Raw genomic sequence first — 20,498 nt, forward strand, 5'->3', positions numbered from 1 at the left:
CGGCTGTGTCCCCCGAGAAATGCGTGGGGGTGTCTCCAGCCAAGATGTCCAGACATGGCTAAGGAAAGAGAACAGGGGAAGGGCACATCTGGCACGTCTGGACTTTTTTAAACATCGCAGACTGACCTCTCTGCCTTAGACATTTTGCCAAAGTGGTCCTAACACAACCCTTGGGGGTTCAGCAGGCCCAGGGCTGAGGTGCCCAGCTGTGAGAGCTGGAAGGAGGCAGTGGCTCCATCACTATATTTCCAGCAGCTTTTAAAACCAGTTTTCAGATTTCTGTTAGTTTTTCTGTTTCCACCAATATCCAGCAGCTGGTGCTAGTGGATAAAAATAGGATAGATGATGACACAGGATTTAGATTTCCCTTGAAGAGGTGGATACATCTTGTTTCTGCAACTGACTGAATTTTCCATCTCTCTGAGAAACCCTAATTCTTTTTTTAGAAAGGGCAAACCTGATTCCTTTAAAGCCATGATGAGGAAGAGTTTTGCATTGGTTACACAGCCCAGGACTTCCTTAGCAATAGAAAGCAAATTTCATTTTATTCACAATTTTCAATACATTACTATCACAGAAAAGAGAAGATACTCTTGATACTTGAGGAGTCACCAAGCAAAAAAGATTCTGTTTCCATCTGGCAACACCCATCAAGGACTTGCCAAGGACTGTCCAGGATATTTTGCCCTGGAAAGCTCATGCTTCCAGTCTGCCAGCGTAGTCCCACAATGCTGCCAAAGGCACTTGCTGGGACACAAGGGAGATACAGGTTGACCTTGGGCATAACAGAGGGAACAAAGTGAGGATGCAGCTGGGACCATACCACTGACCTAAGGCAGAGTGTGGGGCTCTGTGTGCATGCAAGCAGCACCAGTGAACATGCAGACCATGCTCAGACCCTGCAGCATACTGTGAAAAAGAACAGGGATCTGCAGCATGGAGGACAAGGAGGGTGGCAGGAATATCAGTTAGCTCCTGCTCCTCTGCTTGATATAATCAAGTCCTCAGCCAAAAGACTCATTATGAGCACTTTAACCATTGCTGCCCTTTAACATAAGGCATGAGGTCCAGGCTGAGTGTCCTGGTTTGTAAGATAAGCTTGTATTCTATTTGCCATCTGTTGGAGGTTGGGCAGGTTTGTTATCTCTTCCAAGAACAATGGTTTGCTCCGAAGAGGTAATGGTTTGTTAATGGGCCATTGACTGACTCACTGCAGGCCTGGTAACATTACACCATCCCATTGTGAGATGCTCCACCCAGAGGGGGAAGCCAAGCACTCTTTTATTGTATAAAGTGGTACCTTTTGGGGGACAGAGCAGCTCTTTTTTTGCGGGATTTCCCAGAGAAGCAGCTGGAGCGCGGTGAGGCGGCGGCGGCGGAGCTCGGAGGCGGCCCCGGCGCAGAGGAAGACCGGCCCCACTGCCACCAGATCTTCAGAGGAAAACTATACCCTTCTAAAGATCACCACTGCAGCTGCAACTCATCAGCCACTGCAAGAGGAGCAGCTAACATTTCAACCGGACTGCTACCAACACCCCAAATCCTCAGGTTGTGGACTTTATCACTAGTTTTGTTTGTACCAATTGCATTTGCCTTTTTAAGTTGTTATCTAGTTTTCTCCTAGTAAAGAATTGTTACTCCCATTCCCATATCTTTGCCTGAGAGCCTTTTAATTTAAAAATCCTGGTAATTCGGAGGGAGGGGGTTTACCTTCTCCATTGCACAGGAGGCTTTTGCCCTCCTTCACAGACTCCTGTCTTGTCAAACCAAGACACTGAGCTTCATTTCTCTCCCAAGGTCAGAGTGCTTGCTGTGGGACTAGCACGAGAACACGGAAAGCAATGAAAAATAGAAGACCTGGGTCATTATGAGTAGACACCATGGAGCAACCCTCCCCAAAACTCCCAGCTCCTGGCTCCCATCCTCCTTTCACACAGTTATCTTCCTGACACCTGGCCAAGAAAGCCAGACTGCTACAAAGAGCAATACTGACCCACCCACACCCAGGCAAACACCAGCTCACGTGGCTGCTCCCAACTTTGCTGGCAGCACCACCATATTTAACTTCAGATGGTTCATTTGGTATTGATTAGTGCTGTGCCAGGGACACTGTGTAACATCTGTAACACTACACACTCTGGCCTTGAACTGCAAAAAATGAAACTAAAGGGGGAACAGGCCATTACACATACCAACTTTGAACTGCAAAAATGAAAGTAGGCTGGGAACAGGACATTACATACTTTGGCTTTGAACTTGCAAAAAAAATGAAACTAAAGTGTGGAGGGGCATTACACACCCTGGCCCCAAACTGTAGAAAATTAAACTCAAGTGTAGATGGGGTCCTAGACCTTCCTGATGCCATGCACACCTCCTGGGAAAAAAGTTCCAGTGGTTCCCTGGTGATGCTCAAGGGCTGTCAGTCCTGGCCATGGTAGAGCTGTGACCCAGCCCTGCTGGGAACATGCTGCTACCTGTCCTGAGGTAGAGGCCCTGGGTGAGCCTCTCCTTGGCTGCCTCCACTCTGGACAAAATGTTCTCGTATCTTGTTTGTTTTTTCTCCCTGGGTGGGATTCAAGTGGGAAGCTTCCTGCACCCACTGCCTTGCTGAGCTCCTGTGCTCTCAAATCCTACACTGGGCTTTGCAGGATCTGCCCAGTCAGGGTCTGCCAGTGCTTCCTGTGAACCCAGTGACCCCAGCCAGACCCAGGGACAATCCTGAATTTAGCAAGCCCACAGCAGGCAAGGCCCACCCGGTGATGTTGCAGGACCCTGGCTCTGCTCCACTTCCTGCGATTGTGCAGCTCCCATTACGAAAGCAGCGGTGGAGGCTGACACCGGCTCCTTGCGCTTCCTCTGGGGGAAGCTGCTCGCTTCCGCAGTGCTGGGGGCTTGTGTTTGTGGTGGGTGCTCACCACATGCACCTTTCTCTAAGAGTGCTTTTGCACCCTTGAAGCAAAGTGAGAGCAAAGCAGCATCCCTGCAAACCCACATTGTGCCTCAACAAGCCCCCTCTGCAGAGACACAGCCACACGGACTTCTCCTGCATCAGAGAGGGTTTGCCCCTGAGCCTACCCTGGGTTTCTCCCACAAGGCTCCCAGCCCCAGGTACAGCCCAGCACCTCACCAAAACAACCAGAGAGGACACAGTCACACACCATTAATATTTATTTAGACTCTATTAATAAGGAAGCTATTCATTATTATTCTGATTCAATTTGAAGCTACCCGTACTCATTGCAGGGAGAACTGGACTAGATGACCTTTAGAGGCCCCTTCCAATCCAAACCATTCTATATGACTCTATGGAATATCCTGCAGTAGGACAAGATTTCTAAAGGTACCACTAAGCTCCACTCCAGCATTGCTCACCAGCTCAAAGTGTTTCTGTTCAGCCCAGAACCATTGACTGCATCACCAGCCAGCACAGCAAGGCTTGGGCACACAAGGACACGGCTTTGAAATTGTCCTGTGGCCAGGAAAGCCTTCAGAAGAGCAAGCAGCTCTGCTGCTCTCATGCCGCCTCAGCAGTCTGGCTCAAGGCATGCCTGCTCCCTGAAGCCCAAAAACCTGCAGGAGATGAAAGGCTCAGCCCTTACAGTAGGCAAACAGCACACATGGCTCAGGAAGTACTCCACATTATCTTTTCTAGCCAGGCTGGGAGCTGTGGCCATAGCCACAGGAACAGGTGACACGCCAGGTCTGTCACAGAAGCAGGCAGGACTACTCCTGTGAGAGCACTGAAGGTCAAATTGCTACCTTACACCTAAATATCAGGCAGCACTGCAGAATTAAGGGGCGGTTACATGGAACATATGTTTGGGGCCACAACACAGACTAAGAAGTGCCTGTTCATCTTCAGCTGGGCAGTGAAGAAGCAGGACAGCAGCTTCTACTGCCAGCTGCATCCAGTCAGACCAAGTAGTAGCACCTCAGTCCAACTGTGTCCACCCTCCCTGCCACAGCCCATCCCCACAAGCCACTGTGTGCAACCTGGGCTGCAAGCCACATCAGCAGCCGTACTGAAGTTCTCAGAATTTCCTGTCACATCTCAGATGGAGTCTGATAAAAAATGTCAGATCGATTCCTCCTCTGTGTTGCTGGCAATGAGGAGAGTATTCAGAAGGAACTGCTTGGATAGATAATCTGTTAGTGCAGCTCTGTCCCTGCTCCACGGGATGGCCAGTATCATCCCAAGGAGCAGGATGCAGCACTGGTCACATCTCATTGGCATGGTGCTGCTGGATGAGAACTCTGTCAGGGTGTTCTACCCACTCCTGACCCTTGGATTTCCACGGTACCAGCACTGCTGCTGGCAAAGGGTCACTCTGGGGCGGGCCCAGCTTGGAGCTTGCTGCTGCTGGAGGGTCAGAGGATGAGTTGCTGTTGAAAGATCTGGGACTGGAGTTAAGTGGACTCTGCCCCTCTTCCCATGACTGACTGAGGTTGCCCGACAGCAAGGGGTCTCCAGGCTCTGGGCTGAAGCCCTCCAGCTCAGTGTCGTGCTGCACATCAGGTGCTCCCTGGTTTGGAAACTCGCGGATCTGCCGTGACAGCACTGTAAGAGAGGTAGAGCCAGCCCTGTCATTTCCAGCCTCCCACCCTCCTGTGCTGAGCATGGAGCCACCACAGAGCCCAGGAGAGAGGACAAACTGTTTAACCAGGACTTCCTCTTCCCAGGGAAGGCGGAGAGAGGATGCTGCACAGCTGTAATGCACAAGCACAGTTTGTGCTCCAAGAGGGACCGGAACCCTCCTGTCCTTGCACCGCCCCTGGCACAGGGCCCTGCTTTCAGGGAGGCCTCTCCAACAGGGCTGAGGAAGAGTCCAGAGCTGGGCAAGACAGCAAGACAAACCTAGTGGTCACCCCAGGCAAGGGGATGCTCAGTTGGAAGCACCCCAGAGTTCAGGATGTCTCAGGTTGTGCTGTGCTCTGAAGGGCAGCACTTCACCTGGAGCCACACCTCAGCCCCAGCCTGGGCATCTCAGCCATAACCTGGGCACTCACCCTTGAGCTCCTGCTGTGGCTCTACGCTCCCGGGCAAGCGGATGCTGGGGGACAGAACAAGGCAGAAGGACAGAACCACTATCTGGAAACAGAAATATCAGCACAGTATCAGTAAAAGAAATGGATAGGCATCACTAAATGCAACAAATGCCTCTCTCCCAAACTTCTGAGGACAGCAGAGACCTCCACAGACACTGGGGCTGAAGCCACTTACCATGGTGCACGTTTTTCTTCTGGTAGATTTGGGGGTGGACCGTCTCACAAAGGCCTGCAATTTCTGCAACTGCCTGAGCAGTGACCTGCAGTAGAGCAGGAAATGCAGGTTAGCACAGCAGGAGGACCTACAGCTGCTTCCTTCCACCCTCTGCAGCCAGGGACAGGCCACAGTTGTGAGAACAGGAACAGCCTTCCCCACAACTTCTCCTGCCAAACCCAACAAGACAAACTCACATGTTCTGCTTCTGCAGTTGCTGCACCTTCTTCTCCAGTTCATGGTTTTCAGCTGTGCAGGCTGCCACCCTTCCCAGGAAAGATGAGGCACAGGGGAAAAACAGAGAGATTTTGTTGGTCAGCAGTGGAGACTTTGCATCAGTCACCACATCTGGGTGGCTGGGGCAGACAGAATTGGTCCTGGGGTCCACCTGGTATCATGTGCAGCAAAGCCCAGAGAGCACCACCTCACACCATATATGGGGAGGAATGAAGCCCTGCCAGTCCTGCAGAGAAGCAGTTGATTAACCCCTATGGATGCCCACTCCTAGCGGCACACCAGCCCTGAATATCCATGACATCAGGCTGCATTACTAACTAGCCTGATCTGGAAAACACATTTGTCCTGGCAGGTCAGCTACTGGGCTTGACCAGAGCAAAATCTGGACCATCTCCAAGCACAAGAGCACCAGACAGGCTTCACCCTGGTGTTCTGAACCCTCTGCAGGGAGCTCTTGCCCCACAGGGCCAGCCTCACTTTTTGCTCAGGGTGACAGAAGCCCAGCAACTGAACAGCACAGCAGCTTGTGACAGGCACCCCCTGATCCTGGACCTGGCACTGTGGTCAGTACAACTAAGGCCATGCATGAGAGGAGCAGCAATTCTGTGACCCACCAAGTCATGTATTCATTCCCTTCCCCTTGTAATCTGCCACTGAAGGTCCTGTGCACCAAGTACCAAAACAAACAGATTTCTTCTTCCTCTCTCTGCCAGCCTGAAAGCTCCTGGGCACCAGTCCTTCCTCTTACCAGTCTTGAAGGTCGCTGGCACAGAGCCAGCTCTGTGTTGCTGACAGCTATATCACAGAGCAGGGAAGTACAACACAGAGCACACTGTCTACAGAATCAATTAGAAAGTCCTAAGGGCACCTTGGGAGTAAAATTTCTGCTGGACAGCTCAGGATCCCTCTGCTCAGGGACACATCTACCATTGCCTGCTTCCTCCCATGACTGAGGGAGAGACTTGAATTATTTGTATCATTTTTGAATCTATGTTATGAGCATTATATTAATACACAGAACCATCTATTAAGATCTGATCCAATCTGCAGAGGGCTCAGGTGACTAGAAATTGTAACTTAAGATGTATTAGAATGCAGGTGATTAGAAATTGTTAAGTTGCACGATAGATCCTGTATTACACTGCTTATAGAGTGTACTACATTGATTCTGCTTGTAGAAAAACTGTGCCACTGTAATCACAAATCCTCTGCTATATTAATCATAACATGATAGGAAAATGAAGTTCTGATTGAAATGACAATTAAGGGCCATCATCATTCTGCCAAGGATCCCTTAAAAGAACATACGGGTCCCCTCAGTATTGGATGACACTCCTGTGTGACCATACCTGTTTTCTAGGCCATCCACATAGATCTTCCTCCGGCGACGACTATCCTGAGCTGCCTGCTTGTTCCGAATCTTACGACGCACTTTCCTCAGAACTCGCTCCTCAGCCTGCAAGGTTCACCTCATTAACAGCAATCCCAGGGTGTTGGCAATCCCACCCTCTCAGACTGCGCTCACATATCAATCCCCAGCCCTAGTGCTTGTGTCCTCTGTCCTTCTTACACCAGTGAATAAACTGCAAGGCAAACCCTGGCCTTGCTGGTGCAGCCAGCAGCTTCCGTGACTCAGCAAAAGTAAGGCGTACCTAAGGAAAATGAAAAGCACACAGACCACAAGCCACTAGGCAAGCAGGAAAAAATAGCTGCAGGCACTCGTGGTGTAATTGCCTCCTGCAAACAGCCACAAGTCTGGAGACTGACAGCAGCCAGAAGCTGCTGTGCACATGGACAATGCCCTGGACTCGAAAGAAGGAAAAGGACACTGAGCCCAGATGAACACTGCCTGGAATGCAGCATCTGGACAACATATTCTCATCAAGGCACTGTCCTGCAGTTTCAAACCCCTACGATACCTGATACATTAAGAGTGGTCTGCATGGTTCTAGTGAGGACTCACTTTGGTCAGTGGCAGACAGGTTGGTAATGTAACACCTTCTTTCTCCAGGAGCTGCTTCTCCTCCTCTGTCAGGACCAGCTCTGGGAAGTCAGACTAGAAAACAGCAAAAATAAGCCTACTGAGAATGCATACTACAGGGAGTCCATCCGCCAGCAAGGGCACATAGCAAACACACAGAACTGGAATCAGCTCTTCCAAAGTAATGTCATGCTTTCCCTCAGAGATACCCCTCACAGGAGCCAAGTCAGAAGAGAAGGAGAAATGTGAGAAGCAAAGGCTGGGGTCCACAGGCATGGGAGTCAGTACCTGTACAATGGCTCCAGGCACAAGCTGGGGTTCATCTTCCACAGCAACAGCAACGGGGGAACTGGTGCTCTGTTCCAGTGCCTCACTTGTACTTTCCAAACCTACCCATGCCCCTGGGGAAGGAAAGATGAGTCATGCCTCACTGAGGCAGCACCTGACCAGCCAGCTTTGAGTGGCATGAAATAGCAATTTTATAACAGCAGAAAGCCTTTAATCTTGGCTCTCTCCATCTTTGCCTGACACCCCCAAAACAAACCAGTATGGGACTACTTTTCTCTTTTCTGCCTGCAGCCAGGGCACAAAGAGTCCATAACATCACTCACCTAGCTCAATGGTAACATCTCCTTCTGCCATGTCAGACCTCACACTTTCCAGTGTAGGCCACTCTTGATGAAGGGAGTAGTTATGATCAACGTGCACAATGTCTCGGCTCGCAAAATTGCTATTGAGGCAATGGGACAGAAGCTGATCCTCAGAAATGCTGCTGTCATTGTTGGCAGGCAAGTAACTGAGCCTGTCTGGTTCATCTTCTAAAGGGCTCAGCAGTGAGCTGATGAAGTCATCCATCTCCTTGTCCAGGAGCTGCAGAGGAATAGCTTTTACTCAGCAGGGAGACAAACCTCCTAAACTTCAGTTCAGCGGCAATTCCTTACAAAGAACTCACCTCAGGCATTGGCAGGCCCCAGTCTTCCAGCAGACCATTCTGCTCCCCTGGGATTTCAGGGCAGGGAGCATCCTCCTTCAGAAGAAAGTCAAGCAGATCCACATCTGCCAGGGCATCCAGTTCCTCTGGGCATGACATCTGAGCAGGACACCCAAAGTGAGCACAGACACAACAGGAGACACCAGCCTTGCTTTAAGGTGTCCCTCAGACCCTACGAAGTATCCCCATGCAATGTCAACAGCAGGAATGGCCAGTTCACAAGTACTTCTCCAGCCAGGTAACATCTCCTTCTGCCATTATAGCACCAATGGTGACAATACAACGTTATTTGGACCCAGCCACAGGAGCCATGCTCCACCCAGAGCATAAAAGCTGCAGAAAGGACAGGAAAAATGAAACAATCCCAGACTTAATGGTGTGGAGAGCAGGCAAGATTCTGCTGTTCCACAGAAACCTGAAGGTGCCATACCCCTTGGTATGCAGCGAGAGTTTCCTGTGCCAGGAAAATTAAGAACAGTCTTTGCTGAGGTTTTAACCAAAGGGATTCTGTTAATGATTAAATCATGATCAAATTCTAAGTAATCGATGACTGAGCAAAAATTAAATGGCAATCAAATGGTGATTAAGTGATCATTGAAAGGTAATTAATAAGTGATTTGACAGACCTATATGATGACTTAGCAATTCAGACAGCTGTCAAACACAGTACTGTTTAACACACTCGTAATAAATAAGTGGATGAAACAAATAAATAGATGGATATATATAAAGGTCACTAGCACACAGTATACCTTTAGGCTGAAAGTAAAATGCTCCTTACCTTACTGTAGAGATCAGACACTGGTAAAGAATCTCTCTGCCCTGAGGAGTGACCTGGAGAGCTGTCCCTGCTGCCAGGGACGTCAGGGCCCAGCGGTGTGAGAGCAGCAGAGCTCAGCGGCTGGAGGCGGCCACAGGTACGGGGAGGGCAGTGAGGGACCTGCAGCCAAACACTGCCCTGGGGCTTGTGCACCTGCGTGGCTGTGGCAGCTTTAGCTTGGCCTGGTCCCAGCTCGGGCTGCTGCTGTTATGTCCTGACAAGGCATGGCCCAGGAGCCTCGGTCCCTGAGGAGATGCGGCCTCGCATGGCTCTCGGCGGGATCAGCCCGGCCGGCTTGTGGGCGATGCCTGAGCCAAGGCACCACTCAGGCTGTCAGAGCACAGGCATCCATGGCACCTCTCCATCAGCACTGCTAAGCTTTCACATCTAGCTGTCAAGTGTCACGGTCTGAAACAAAAAAAAAAAAAAAAACAGAAAAAATAGAGTACCACCAAAACCACCTGAAACCCCTCCCAAAACCAGAGGGCCAGGGCAGTCCCCAGCCAGGACTGCTGAGCCAGCTGACTAAGGGGAGAGCTGTCAGCAGAAAGTTCAGCAACAAGAGGAAGAGGAGCTGGGCAAATCCGGGCAATGTCAGGGCCCATGGCTTCCACAGACGGTTTCCCCCAGGGAGCGTGCGCCGGGCAGGCAGCACGGGCAGGACGGGAACAGGAGGAGCAGGTGCGGCAGAAAGGCGAGCGGAGCGCAGGGGCGGGCACATCCACCCGAGGAGAACCAAGCAGCCCGCCTCAGCCCCGGCTGCGGGCCGGACCCGGCTGCCCGGACCGCCGGGACCTCCGAGCAGCGGAGCCCCGACCCCCGGTCGAGCCCGCGCCCAGCCGCCCCTCACCTCCGCCTCGCCGCTGCCAACGCCCCGCGGTGACGCCACCCAGTGTCCCGGCGGGCCCCGCGCGCGCCGCCCCGGCTCCTCCCGCGCTGACGCACCGCTCGCCTATTGGCTAGGAGGAGGGGGGCGCGTGGCCGGCGGGAGCGCGCGCGGGCGGCGGGAGCGCGGGGCGGGGCGGGAAAAGAGGGGAGCGGAGGGAATGGGGGAGACGGGTTGAAGGGAGGGCGGTGGGTCCGGGGTCATGCCGAGCCCCGGGGGTGTCCCGGGGCGGGCGGGCGCCCGGGAGTGCGATGTGAGCAGCAGGTGGAGCACGGCCACGCTGCGCGGGCGCGGAACCGTGTCCAGCCCCGGGGCGTCGGGCCGAGTCGTGCGGGTACAGAGCGCTGTCCGTGGGAGCGGATTGCCCGTGGCGCGGTGTCCGGATGGAGCGCAGCGCCGAGGCACCGTGCAGCGCGGCGCCGCGTTCTGGCGCATGCGCGTGGCGGGGTGGGGGGGGCGGGAAGCGGGCGGTGCCGGCCGCTCAGCTCCCCTCAGCGACGCGGGGCCGCCGCGCTGCTCCTGCCCGCGCAAAGGTACGGGGACGGAGGACACTCGGTGTCCCGGTAACCGGGGGCTGGGGGCTGCGGAGTGGGGTCCTGCGGACCGGTAGGGCCCTGAGTCTCGGGGGGCTGCCGGAAACGGATGTCCTGGGGACCCTGCCCTGCACCCCCCCGGTACGTGGCGGGGAGGTAGGGAGGAAGCAGCTTTCCGGTTACCGGGGTTTCCCTGCTCCAACCGGGGCTTGTCCGTGGGGCTGCGGTGACCCGAGGGCTTCCGGGGTTCGCTCAGACTTTGGGGCATGCCCAGATCGCCCCTGGCACCGGCGCCGCCGGAGCACCGACACCCGCCGGAGGCTCCGGGGTAACATGGGCTGGCGCGGCCACGTTATCCCCGGCCACGTTATCCCGGCCTTGTACTTGCCCTGCTTCAGCAGGCTCTGGCCTGGAGTCCACCGTGGCGAGGCCCGGGCCAGCATCCCCACCTCGGGGGTCTCTGGGGACCGAGCTGGACAAGCCTGGCCGTGGCCAACAGTCCGCGTAGGCCAGGCGCGGCTTTTCCCGGGGCATCCCGCCCACCCTGCCGGGGACGTGGGGAAAAGCGCGTGGCAAGGGTGTCCGTGTCCTGCTGCGTGGTTTTGGGTGGGGACACCAGGGCTTCCCGTGACCACACCGAAGCCAGGGACGTCACCCGAACAGTTCTCACTAGGACACACAGCTGGCTATAAGGCCCCAGGATGGGGCGCTGGGGTGGTTCCCATGCAGGGTGGGACTGGCCCTAATCGGGGAAGGCTTGGGTCCCCACCATATCCCGGCTGAGACAACTAACCAAGCAGGGAGAAACGCTGCCCCATCTTCTGCCTGTTCCCTGCCGGATCCTGCCCGAGCCCCTGCAAGCTCCCCATCCCTTTGAATCTGCCGGCAGGATGTCTACATGCTTTTGCCGTGTCTTCATCGCTGCCTGTTAGACCCATATTTGGTAGCGATAATTGTTTACTCCCTTCTCTCTCTGTGCCTTGCTGCTGAGAAGGGAAGGGCGCATATTTTTGGGATCTTTAGTTTTGCAAAACCTGTGAGCTGCCTAATAAAAGCTCCAGACCACCTGCCTTTCCCTGGATCATAGGGTGAAACCGCCCAAGTGCTGAGTGAATCTGTGATGGTGCATGGGAAGTACCACCCAAGCATCAGTTTCCTTGCTGAATGGCAGTGGCAGGAATTTGATGCTCCCCAAAGTGACATATCCTATTAGATTTAGGGAAGGGGGAGTGGGAAGGCTGAGGAAAAATGAAAAGAGGCCTGTGGGGTGCCCTTCTTTTCAGAACTGAGCTTTGCTGGCTGCTGACCAGCAAATGACCCAAAAATGCAGCCATGCTCTCTTCTTTCTTTCACCTTTCTGCCTGTCCAGCAGCACAGTGCTGGGCAAGTTGCTTGTTGTGGGAAGCATGGGTGCTTGGATCAGGGCACTTAGTGCTTTCCAGAGGTCATGACAGCATCCACTGCAACTCAACTCCTGCTCTTGGAGTCCTGTGCTAGAGGGCCAGCTTGCTAAGGATGCAGGAGAGGCTGCAGCTGGGGTCCCACCATGCCTGCCTTCATCATGGGCAGTCTAGAGGTGCCATGATTTGTGCTCCATTCCTTTGGAGGTCAAGCGATGCCCAGCAGGAGCAGACAGGATGTGAGATGTGTGTGAAACATTGGCAGACAATAGCTGGAGCTGCTTCAGCTCAGTGCATGTGAGCAGGCAGGCAGGCTGCGGCTGCGATCCTCCAGCCCAGCTGTTTGGCCCCTGCCCATTTCCCATGCAGAACAGGGCTGCTCTCCCTGAAGGAGTGAGAGGATGCGCCTGTCCTAGCCATGGCTAACAGCGGAGTGGTCACGGGGGTGCAGTGTCTGGCCTTGACAGCCACTCATGCTCCCCAGGAGCAAGCTCAGCCTCAGCTGGAAGAAACTGTCCTCCCATCTGACGTGGACATGCAGCTGGGAAAGAGGAACTGGGTTGAACGGTTTCAGCAGCGTGTGACACTAAACCAGCTGGGGCTGCTGGCTCAGTCTTCCCATTGGTGCAGGGCTGAGCTCTGCCTACCTCTGCCTGCTGTGGCTGTGTATACTGGTCCTGCACCGGAGAACACAGGAGAACCCAGCTAGAACCTAGTCTGGCTTCTTACCAGCTTAATTTTTGGTGTTGATGGTGTGCAGATGTTTACATGCTGGCCAAGCCACTGTTGCAGACATTGCGTTTTGGTGGCCTGGTATCTTCCTAGCTGTGCCAGTGGCTGTACTGGCTGGTCTGTGCCTGTGGAAAGCCCCAGCACTGGGATGGTTTGCAGCTGATGAAGCTTCCTGCAGCCAGCTCCTAGTCCAGAGGTGGTCTGCAGTGGGGCCTTTCCCAGGTGAAATTTGGTATTACCATAAAAGAAGGAAAAACCAAACCCCATTCCAAAACCTCTTTCAAAGTATCCCTTAAGAGAGAACGTAATAAAAATGGCAGAACTGTTGCATCTGAAGATTTGCAGCTTGTTCTGGAAACTCATCACAAGTGTTCCAGCTGTCCACAGTTGAATTTTGCTTAATTTTTTTTGTCTTTTAAGACGCAAACCCTTCAAATGTAACTGTTACTTCAGCAGTGAAGTCGTCCAACAGAAATACAGTAATTCCATTGTGTGACCAAAAACTCACTGTCAGTGGTCCCCAGCAATGACGCGGTTCTTTGGGACACACGTGTCCTGTCTGCCCACAGCCCTGCCTGCACTGGCCCTGCCCTGAGGCAGAGCCTGGAGCCTCCACCGCTGTCTTGGTTTTGCTCACCTTGCGTGGGGTGAGATGGAGGAAGCCGCAGCAGCTCCTGGGGAAGTGGTGGGACCCCACCAAGGTTAACCCCTCCCCCTCAGCATTTTGGGATTGGCTCAGAAGCGTGCCTGTGGTTCAAAAAGGGTTGCGCACAACTTGCTATAAAATGCAGAAGTGTGTTAATCCGGCTGCTCCGGTGCCTTATCTGACTTTGCATAATGACAACATGATTGAGAATAGGTTTGACTGAGAATGGGTTTGCTTTCTCTGGAGATGAGCCAGCAAAAATTTGGTGCGTGTTCATCAAGATTTGGTTTGTTTGGATTTTTTTGTTTTTCTTCTTTCTAGGGGTCAGTTTGAGTTTCACTGTCCTTTTTACTCTGGTTTGCAGTGCCAGGCTCCCACGCTGTCTCATTTGTTACATCTAGTTCAGCTTTTCTCTCTCCACAAGGTTCGTGGAGGGGAAACATCTGTAGGGGCTGAGCCCTTCATTGATGCCCTCACATCAGGCAGCAGATTTGCAAACCTTGTGTGATTAGTTGCCGCGCTTTGCTGACAAATGTCACCCCAATTTAAGGAGGTGTCCTTTTGCAGCAGAGGATGTTCCTGCTCTAGACAGTGCTGTCAGCAAAGTTCAGCTGCTAGAGCCTTAACTTTTTCCATAGAATATGGAAATTGAAGTGTCTCCCTTTTCTCTGAGGTTTTCCTTGATGTCATCAGCATCTTCCCTGCTGAGCTCGAATTTTTTTAAGTGTTTGAGAGTGGGAAGGCATAAGCAGTCATCTTCTTGTGGGGTCTTGGGAAGCACAGTGACCCCTGTGAAGGGTGTGCTAAGGGGTGCCTCTGGTGCAGTGCCTAGTTTTGGGTGGCTTTGTGAGGGCAAGAGGAGGGTGCAGAACTAGTGGCAGATGTCCTGGCTCCTCTCAGTTCCTCTCTACTGTCCGACATCCTGCACTCCTTCCTCCATGGTCTCTGACCTTGTCTTCTCAGTGGCATATTCTCCTTTTCCTGCAGAGGGATGGAAAGCAGCTTTATGCTTAACTTGAGAATATTTTTAGATGTAGAGAAGTTGGCCTGGTGACCGCAGCAGCCCGCCCTGCATATAAAATACTTGGAAAACCCTTTCCATGACAGGGTGTTCCTTGTTTGTTCAACTCCACGGCTTTGCTAGTGCTTCCGGATAGATGGCAATGGCACGGGCGGGTGCCTGTGCCACATCCTTCCCTCTGCCGATGGGCTCCCTCGCTCCAGAGCTGAAGTGCATTTCATTCCTCAGCAGTGGAGACAGTGGGGGCCACGGGCCTCCGCAGAAACATTGCAGAACAGCTCAGGAATGCAGAGCTGGAGCCGCTCCATGTGCTGGCGGAGGCGGCACACTCCTTGGTCCCTGTCTCCCACCCTGCACCACCAGCGTGGCTCTATGGCTCTGCAGGAGCAGGGCTCCTTGCCCTCTGACTTGCTCCTGGCCAAAACTGGACAGAGATCCTGCCCCTAGGCTGCTCAGGTCTGTGAGAGAAGACTGCTGCTGGTGTACCCCTCCCAAGGGGACTGGAGCTGGCAGTGCCGGGCAGGGATGCACACAGTCACCAAGTGCTGCTGCACTGCAAGGAAGGCTGCCAGCACATTTTACCCAAGAACCTTCCCAGGCCAGGCTGAGTATGCAAGATCAGCTTTCCCCGACAGCCATAATAGGAAGTCTGGTAGGAGCAAATGAATCTAAAAGAGAATAAGCAGATGTGCATCCCACCAGTGCTCTTGCATCCTCCCATCACTGGAGTTTAAGGACAAGGCAACCTGGATCAGCAGAACGGGACTTGCTCTGCATGAGCAGGCTCTCAGGGAGTGGAAAAGGCATATCACTGCTGGAGAGCATGGGGTTGGGGCCAGACAGAGACAGGGAATTCTGAGAAGGGCATGGAGCAGCGGGGCAGGAGCAAAGGACTTAGGAGGGACCCCAAGGCATTTGGCAACCTGGGAAAGCACTGAAAGCTGTTTCACAGTGGGTAGATCTGGAGGGAAGAGCTCTTACAAGCTGCATCAGGCAAGTGGGGCATTTATGTACGACCTCCTTTTATTTCTGTTACTTCTTTCAGCTTTTACTCTACAATACAGATATTGCAGTTCTGATTAGGTGCTATTAAAGCTGGTGTTCTGGAGCTCTGTTGAGGGGTGCTTGCTCTGAAGCTGCTCTATGCAGTCCTTTAAGCCTGAACTCTGCAACTACCTGAAAGGAGATTGTAGTGGGATGAGGGCCAGTCTCTTCTGCCTTGCCTGCAGTGAGAGGACAAGAGGAAATAGCCTTAAGTTGAGACAGATTAGCCATTGGAAAAAAAAAAAAAATCACTGTTAAGGTGATGAGGCATTGGAATAAGTTGCTCAGGGAGGTGGTGGAGTCACCATCCCTGGAGGTGTTTAAGAGGCATCTGGATCTGGTACTGGGTGATATGATCTAGTGATTTAGGGGTTAATGTGGTAGTGCTACATGGGTGGTTAGGCTGGGTGCTCTTCCAACCCTGATGATTCTATGATTCTATTAAATGAAGCTGATCCTTCCAGCTGGACCCTGCTTGAGTCCTTTCACAGATGGCATGGTGTGGCTCTTGTATGCCCATGCAGTGAGACCTGTCACAGGTGGTCCCTTGCCCTCCTGTGCATTGTCTTGGTTGGTGTGGTATCTGCTGCCATAGACCCTGATCTCATGAAGACACCTTGGTTGTGGGTGGTGCTTTTCCCAGGTAATTCCATTTCATGTGTGAATTCAATGCCTGGTGCCCTTACCTTGCCTCCCTGTGCAGCTTCAGGCTTTCGTGTCCCTCTGTGCTCAGGCTGCCAGCTCGGCACTCTCTGCTGGTGACATGAGAAGTCCAGATAGCTGGGGCAGGGCCCTGCCAGCTCTGGGTCAAAACTTGGTTTTCCTCTTGTGGCTTCTGTGTCATGGCAGGTTTAATTATAACCCCTTCCATCATGCTTTTCCAGCTTATCTAGTGTGCTCCCTCATGCTCACTTCCTCTGCCTGGCAGTATCTCTGTTGGGTACCAGCTGCTGTCATTCCCACAGGCAAGTAAAATTTGCTTTAGGACCTTAGGACAAGGAGGTAGGGGTCCCAGTGCTGGTCTCAAGTCCGAGGGTCTGGAAGGGGACCTGAGGACACCTCTCGGGAACCAGGGGATCTGGAAGGGGACCCTCTCAACCCTCTCACAGGCTCGCCAGCACAGGGCTGCAGCCTTTTGCTTACCACTGGAACCTGAATCCTGGGTTTCAGGTGCTGTGGAAGGAGGAGGGAGCAAGCTCACTCCACAGTGGTGGGGTCAGCAGTCAGAGCTCACCTGTCTATCTCCTCCGGCAGGTGACGCAGGAGTGGGGACAGCCCAGCCGCCACCATGGTTGCCCTGTCGCTGAAGATCAGCATCGGCAATGTGGTGAAGACGATGCAGTTTGAGCCATCCACCATGGTGTACGATGCCTGCCGGATGATCCGTGAACGGGTGCCTGAGGCACAGATAGGACAGTGTAAGTCCATGGTGGGACTGGCTACCATGCCAGGGCTGCCTTGGCTTAGCTCCTGGCATTTCACTTGTCTCCGTTTTCTTTTCTGTCCTTCTCTGGCACTCTCCCAGAGAAGTGGCTGGGTGGGGGGAGCAGGGTCCAAGTCCTCTTGCCCAGTTGATGTGAGGATCTGAGTTTCTCAGACTCCCTCCTCAACACCCCAGAAAAACGTTTGTGTGTTTAAAAGTTAGGAAACCACATTTGGAAGTAAAATAATTCTTTAAGCAATTTGAGTCTGTTGCCCCTTCTGTCTCTGCTCTTCTGTCCTACTTACATGCATAGCTTGGGCTATGTGGGTTTAAACAGTTGCAGTGGTCATAGCAATCATTAATAAACAATTTGAGTTAATTTTTCCTTTTTTGAGATATATATAATCTCCACTGGGTCTGTCTCCCACTGGCAGCTCTCTGTCAGACCCGTGCTGGAGCTCCATTACCTATCTAGGCTGCCTCAGCTTGAGTATTTTCTTGCTGCCCCTAGGCTCACAATTTAGCCTATGGCTCATGAGCTCATTATGTGACTCACACCCATGTGCGTGTGGCCTGTCCCCATCATGGATGGGGGGTTGGAGCTCTGGGATGCTGTCTCAGGGGCTCTCCTGAGTCCCTGCAACCCCCAAAAGCTGCTGTGCCATGGAAGAGAGACAGCAAAGTGGAGGTCAAGAGTCGTGGGAAGAGGAGGGGGAGTGCAGCGAAATCTGGAAGCAGCACATTCCTTGAGGTTGAAAGGAAATGCCTTCTCACACCATGCCCGGCTGGTCAGCAGTCCAACAGACTATGGCTTTCAGCTTCAGCAAGGGACTGGATGTCTTTGGATATGCAGGGCTATAGTGGTGTTGGAAGGAGCATTGCATTTCCTGCTCCTGGGTGTGAGCCAGCCTGTTTATAAAAAAAGCAGCAAGGGGAAGGCCTTAAAGGGAACTTCTTATTCCTGCGTTCCTTTTCAGTTGCTCACAGCCTTTCTTTTCCTGTGTGTTCCTTGCAGCTTTTACTTCTCTTTGCTCTCCTTACACACAGGCACTTGGGCACCTTTTTTGAACTGCCCTGTTTTTTTGTCACCTTTGGGCTGGGGAGCTTCAGTGTAAGTTTCCAGCTCTGCTTTTGCTCTGTCTCAGGAAGTGCCTCTCCCCACCCAGCCCATGGATCTGGGGCAAGCTGCTCAGTTTTCAGTGCTTTGGATTTATCCTCTTGGAATTTGCTTTGAAAACAATTTGGTTTTTTGTTGTTCTATTTTTACTTCAAAAATAAAATGGCAAGCTTTCATAATTTTTCTGCTCTCTGTTTAGTAGAATCCTAACAGCAGCACTAGGCAGGCAGGCACAGGGCGGCTCAGGAATTTGTCCCTCCCCAAAGATAGCTGCCAGCAAGATGACGAGTTATAAACAGCCAACCAAGACAGCCTGCGGCACAGGATTGTTGCAGAGGTGGAGAAGGACCTTTCCAGGGCAAAGCCAGGCGTGGTCCTGGCCTCTTGCTACATAAAAATAGGCCTGTCCTTGTGGATCTAAGCTGGGGAGCCACTGCCCAGGCTCCAGCCGCAGCCCTTTTACCAAGTACTTCATCCTGAGGGAGCAGGATTTGGTCAATGATATTTACTCACCACCTCTGAGACTTTGTAAGCCTTGAGCCTGTCCTTGTTCAGCCTCCTTTTCTGAAAAAAAGTGAGTCCCACGTCCTCTAGTCCGCACACCAAGGTTCCATCATTCAAGCTGTCTTTCTGTATCTTTTCAAACTGTACTGTGTCCTGAGGAGATGCAGACCCTGCCACCAAAGTGTGGATTGCCTAGATTTTATGGATCAGCTCCCAGCACCCTTCCTGGCTATCCCCAGCATTTTACTATCTTAATTTCACTATTACTACACATTGCACTGAAGACTTCAGAGAGCTATCAGCCACAACTGCAAGCTCTTCCTTCTGTTGTCTCTGTCAGTTCAAAGTTCAATGTTGTGTAGACATGCTGCAGATGATTCTTTCGTTAGATAATTGTGATAAAACCTCAGAGCTTGCATGCCAGCTTTGTTTGTTTGTCATTAGGTTTGGGCTCCAGCCTTCACAGGGCTTCTGTGCTTCACACACTGGACTGCACCAGTGCATATCCCTGGGCACAGTGTGGCATTATGGTGGCCCTTTGCTGCTCAGGACTACTCTGTCAGAGACTGTACCTGTTTTTCAGCCAATGATTTTGGGCTCTTCCTCTCGGATGAAGACCCAAAGAAAGGAATCTGGCTGGAGGCTGGGAAGGCTCTGGACTACTACATGCTTCGCAATGGGGTATGTATCCTTCCCACATCCTTCCAGCTGCATCCTTCACTCCGTGGTTGGATGTCTCGCTCACAGCATGGAGGTAGTGTGGGTGCCTGCTGTGCTGCCTTGCAGTGTGCCCTGCAGCATGCTCTGTCACCCCCAGTATTGCACCAGGCAGGGGGGAGCTGTTGGCCTAACGGTGGGATGTGAGTGCCCTGCACTGGTGCCACTGCTGGTAGCTGTGCTCTGCTGTGCCTGCAGGATACCATGGAGTATAAGAAGAAGCAACGACCCCTGAAGATCCGCATGCTGGATGGGACAGTGAAAACAGTGATGGTGGACGACTCCAAAACTGTCACGGACATGCTCATGACAATATGTGCCCGGATTGGTGAGGAGAGGACCACGACAGGGGGGAAGAAGGGAGGTGGGGAGAGAATGGCAGAATCTGACAGGCTTCTGGGGGAGAAGCAGCAGCTCTGTGGCAGATGGCCTGGCAGCAGGGATATCTGATGGGTGTGTGACTCTAGGGAGGGGACACTGCTCTGCACCCCTGTGTTGATCTATGCTCTGTATTTGACAGAACAGTCCTTCTGAGTTTGGTTCTCTGCTGTCCTGCAGGCATCACCAACTATGATGAGTATTCACTTGTACGGGAGATCATGGAAGAGAAGAAGGAAGAGGTTACTGGCACTCTCAAGAAGGACAAGACTTTGCTGCGAGATGAGAAGAAGATGGAAAAGCTCAAGCAGAAATTGCACACAGATGATGAGTGTAGGTGCCTGGATGTGCTGGGAATGGGGTCAGCCTTCTGGGAGGGGAGCAGGACCCCTGTGAGGGGAAGAGGGTGTGGAGAGAAACGTATGGATGAAAGAACATGTGTCCACACTTCATAGAATATCTCCTGCCTGGGGGCCCAGGGCATACAGGTGAGAGCTGGGATGCATAAGGCAGACATCAATTTCTCACTCAGCTTAAGCAGCCCCACTTGGCTTAAGCAGCCCCAGGGCTGGGACCAGCTGTGTCTTGGTCCCTGTCCCTGCTCACACCCTGGCATTGTCTGCAGTGAACTGGCTGGATCATGGCCGGACCCTGCGTGAACAAGGCATCGATGACAATGAAACGCTACTGCTGCGGCGCAAGTTCTTCTATTCTGATCAGAACGTGGACTCTAGAGATCCTGTGCAGCTCAACCTGCTCTACGTGCAGGTACAGCTTCCCAGAGCACCTGGTTCCACTGCCTCCTCCC

General features: G+C 52.7%; 2 protein-coding genes across 7 annotated transcripts in view; one reads left to right on the plus strand and one right to left on the minus strand.

Moving 5' to 3' along the window:
• Nucleotides 1-3,150: 3,150 nt before the first annotated feature.
• CREB3 (cAMP responsive element binding protein 3) lies at nt 3,151-10,186 on the minus strand. Its single transcript, XM_021554641.3, has 11 exons — nt 10,140-10,186; nt 9,251-9,697; nt 8,431-8,568; nt 8,090-8,348; nt 7,767-7,879; nt 7,461-7,553; nt 6,847-6,953; nt 5,458-5,526; nt 5,222-5,306; nt 5,008-5,089; nt 3,151-4,558 (listed from the first exon to the last, which is right to left on the minus strand). Exons 3-11 carry the CDS (start codon nt 8,566-8,568, stop codon nt 4,218-4,220), a joined length of 1,287 nt encoding a protein of 428 aa, XP_021410316.2. The 5' UTR covers nt 9,251-9,697; nt 10,140-10,186; the 3' UTR covers nt 3,151-4,217.
• A 385-nt stretch (nt 10,187-10,571) lies between these two features.
• The window catches only part of TLN1 (talin 1), a 35,423-nt gene continuing 25,496 nt past the window's right edge, over nt 10,572-20,498 (plus strand). For 2 of the 6 annotated variants that reach the window (XM_085566344.1, XM_021554728.3), the window contains exons 1-6: nt 10,572-10,708; nt 16,806-16,969; nt 19,179-19,276; nt 19,511-19,640; nt 19,871-20,023; nt 20,316-20,458. In XM_085566344.1, coding sequence (XP_085422470.1) covers nt 16,840-16,969; nt 19,179-19,276; nt 19,511-19,640; nt 19,871-20,023; nt 20,316-20,458 — 654 coding nt within the window. In that variant the 5' untranslated portion in view covers nt 10,572-10,708; nt 16,806-16,839. Of the gene's footprint in view, nt 10,709-11,228; nt 13,752-13,794; nt 16,554-16,585; nt 16,722-16,805; nt 16,970-19,178; nt 19,277-19,510; nt 19,641-19,870; nt 20,024-20,315; nt 20,459-20,498 lie in introns of those variants that run through there. The other 4 variants (XM_085566347.1, XM_085566348.1, XM_085566345.1 and 1 more) reach the window with 4 other exon arrangements.

Source organism: Lonchura striata, chromosome Z (genome assembly GCF_050655825.1).
Source record: "Lonchura striata isolate lonStrDom1 chromosome Z, ASM5065582v1, whole genome shotgun sequence".
Lineage (NCBI taxonomy): Eukaryota > Metazoa > Chordata > Aves > Passeriformes > Estrildidae > Lonchura > Lonchura striata.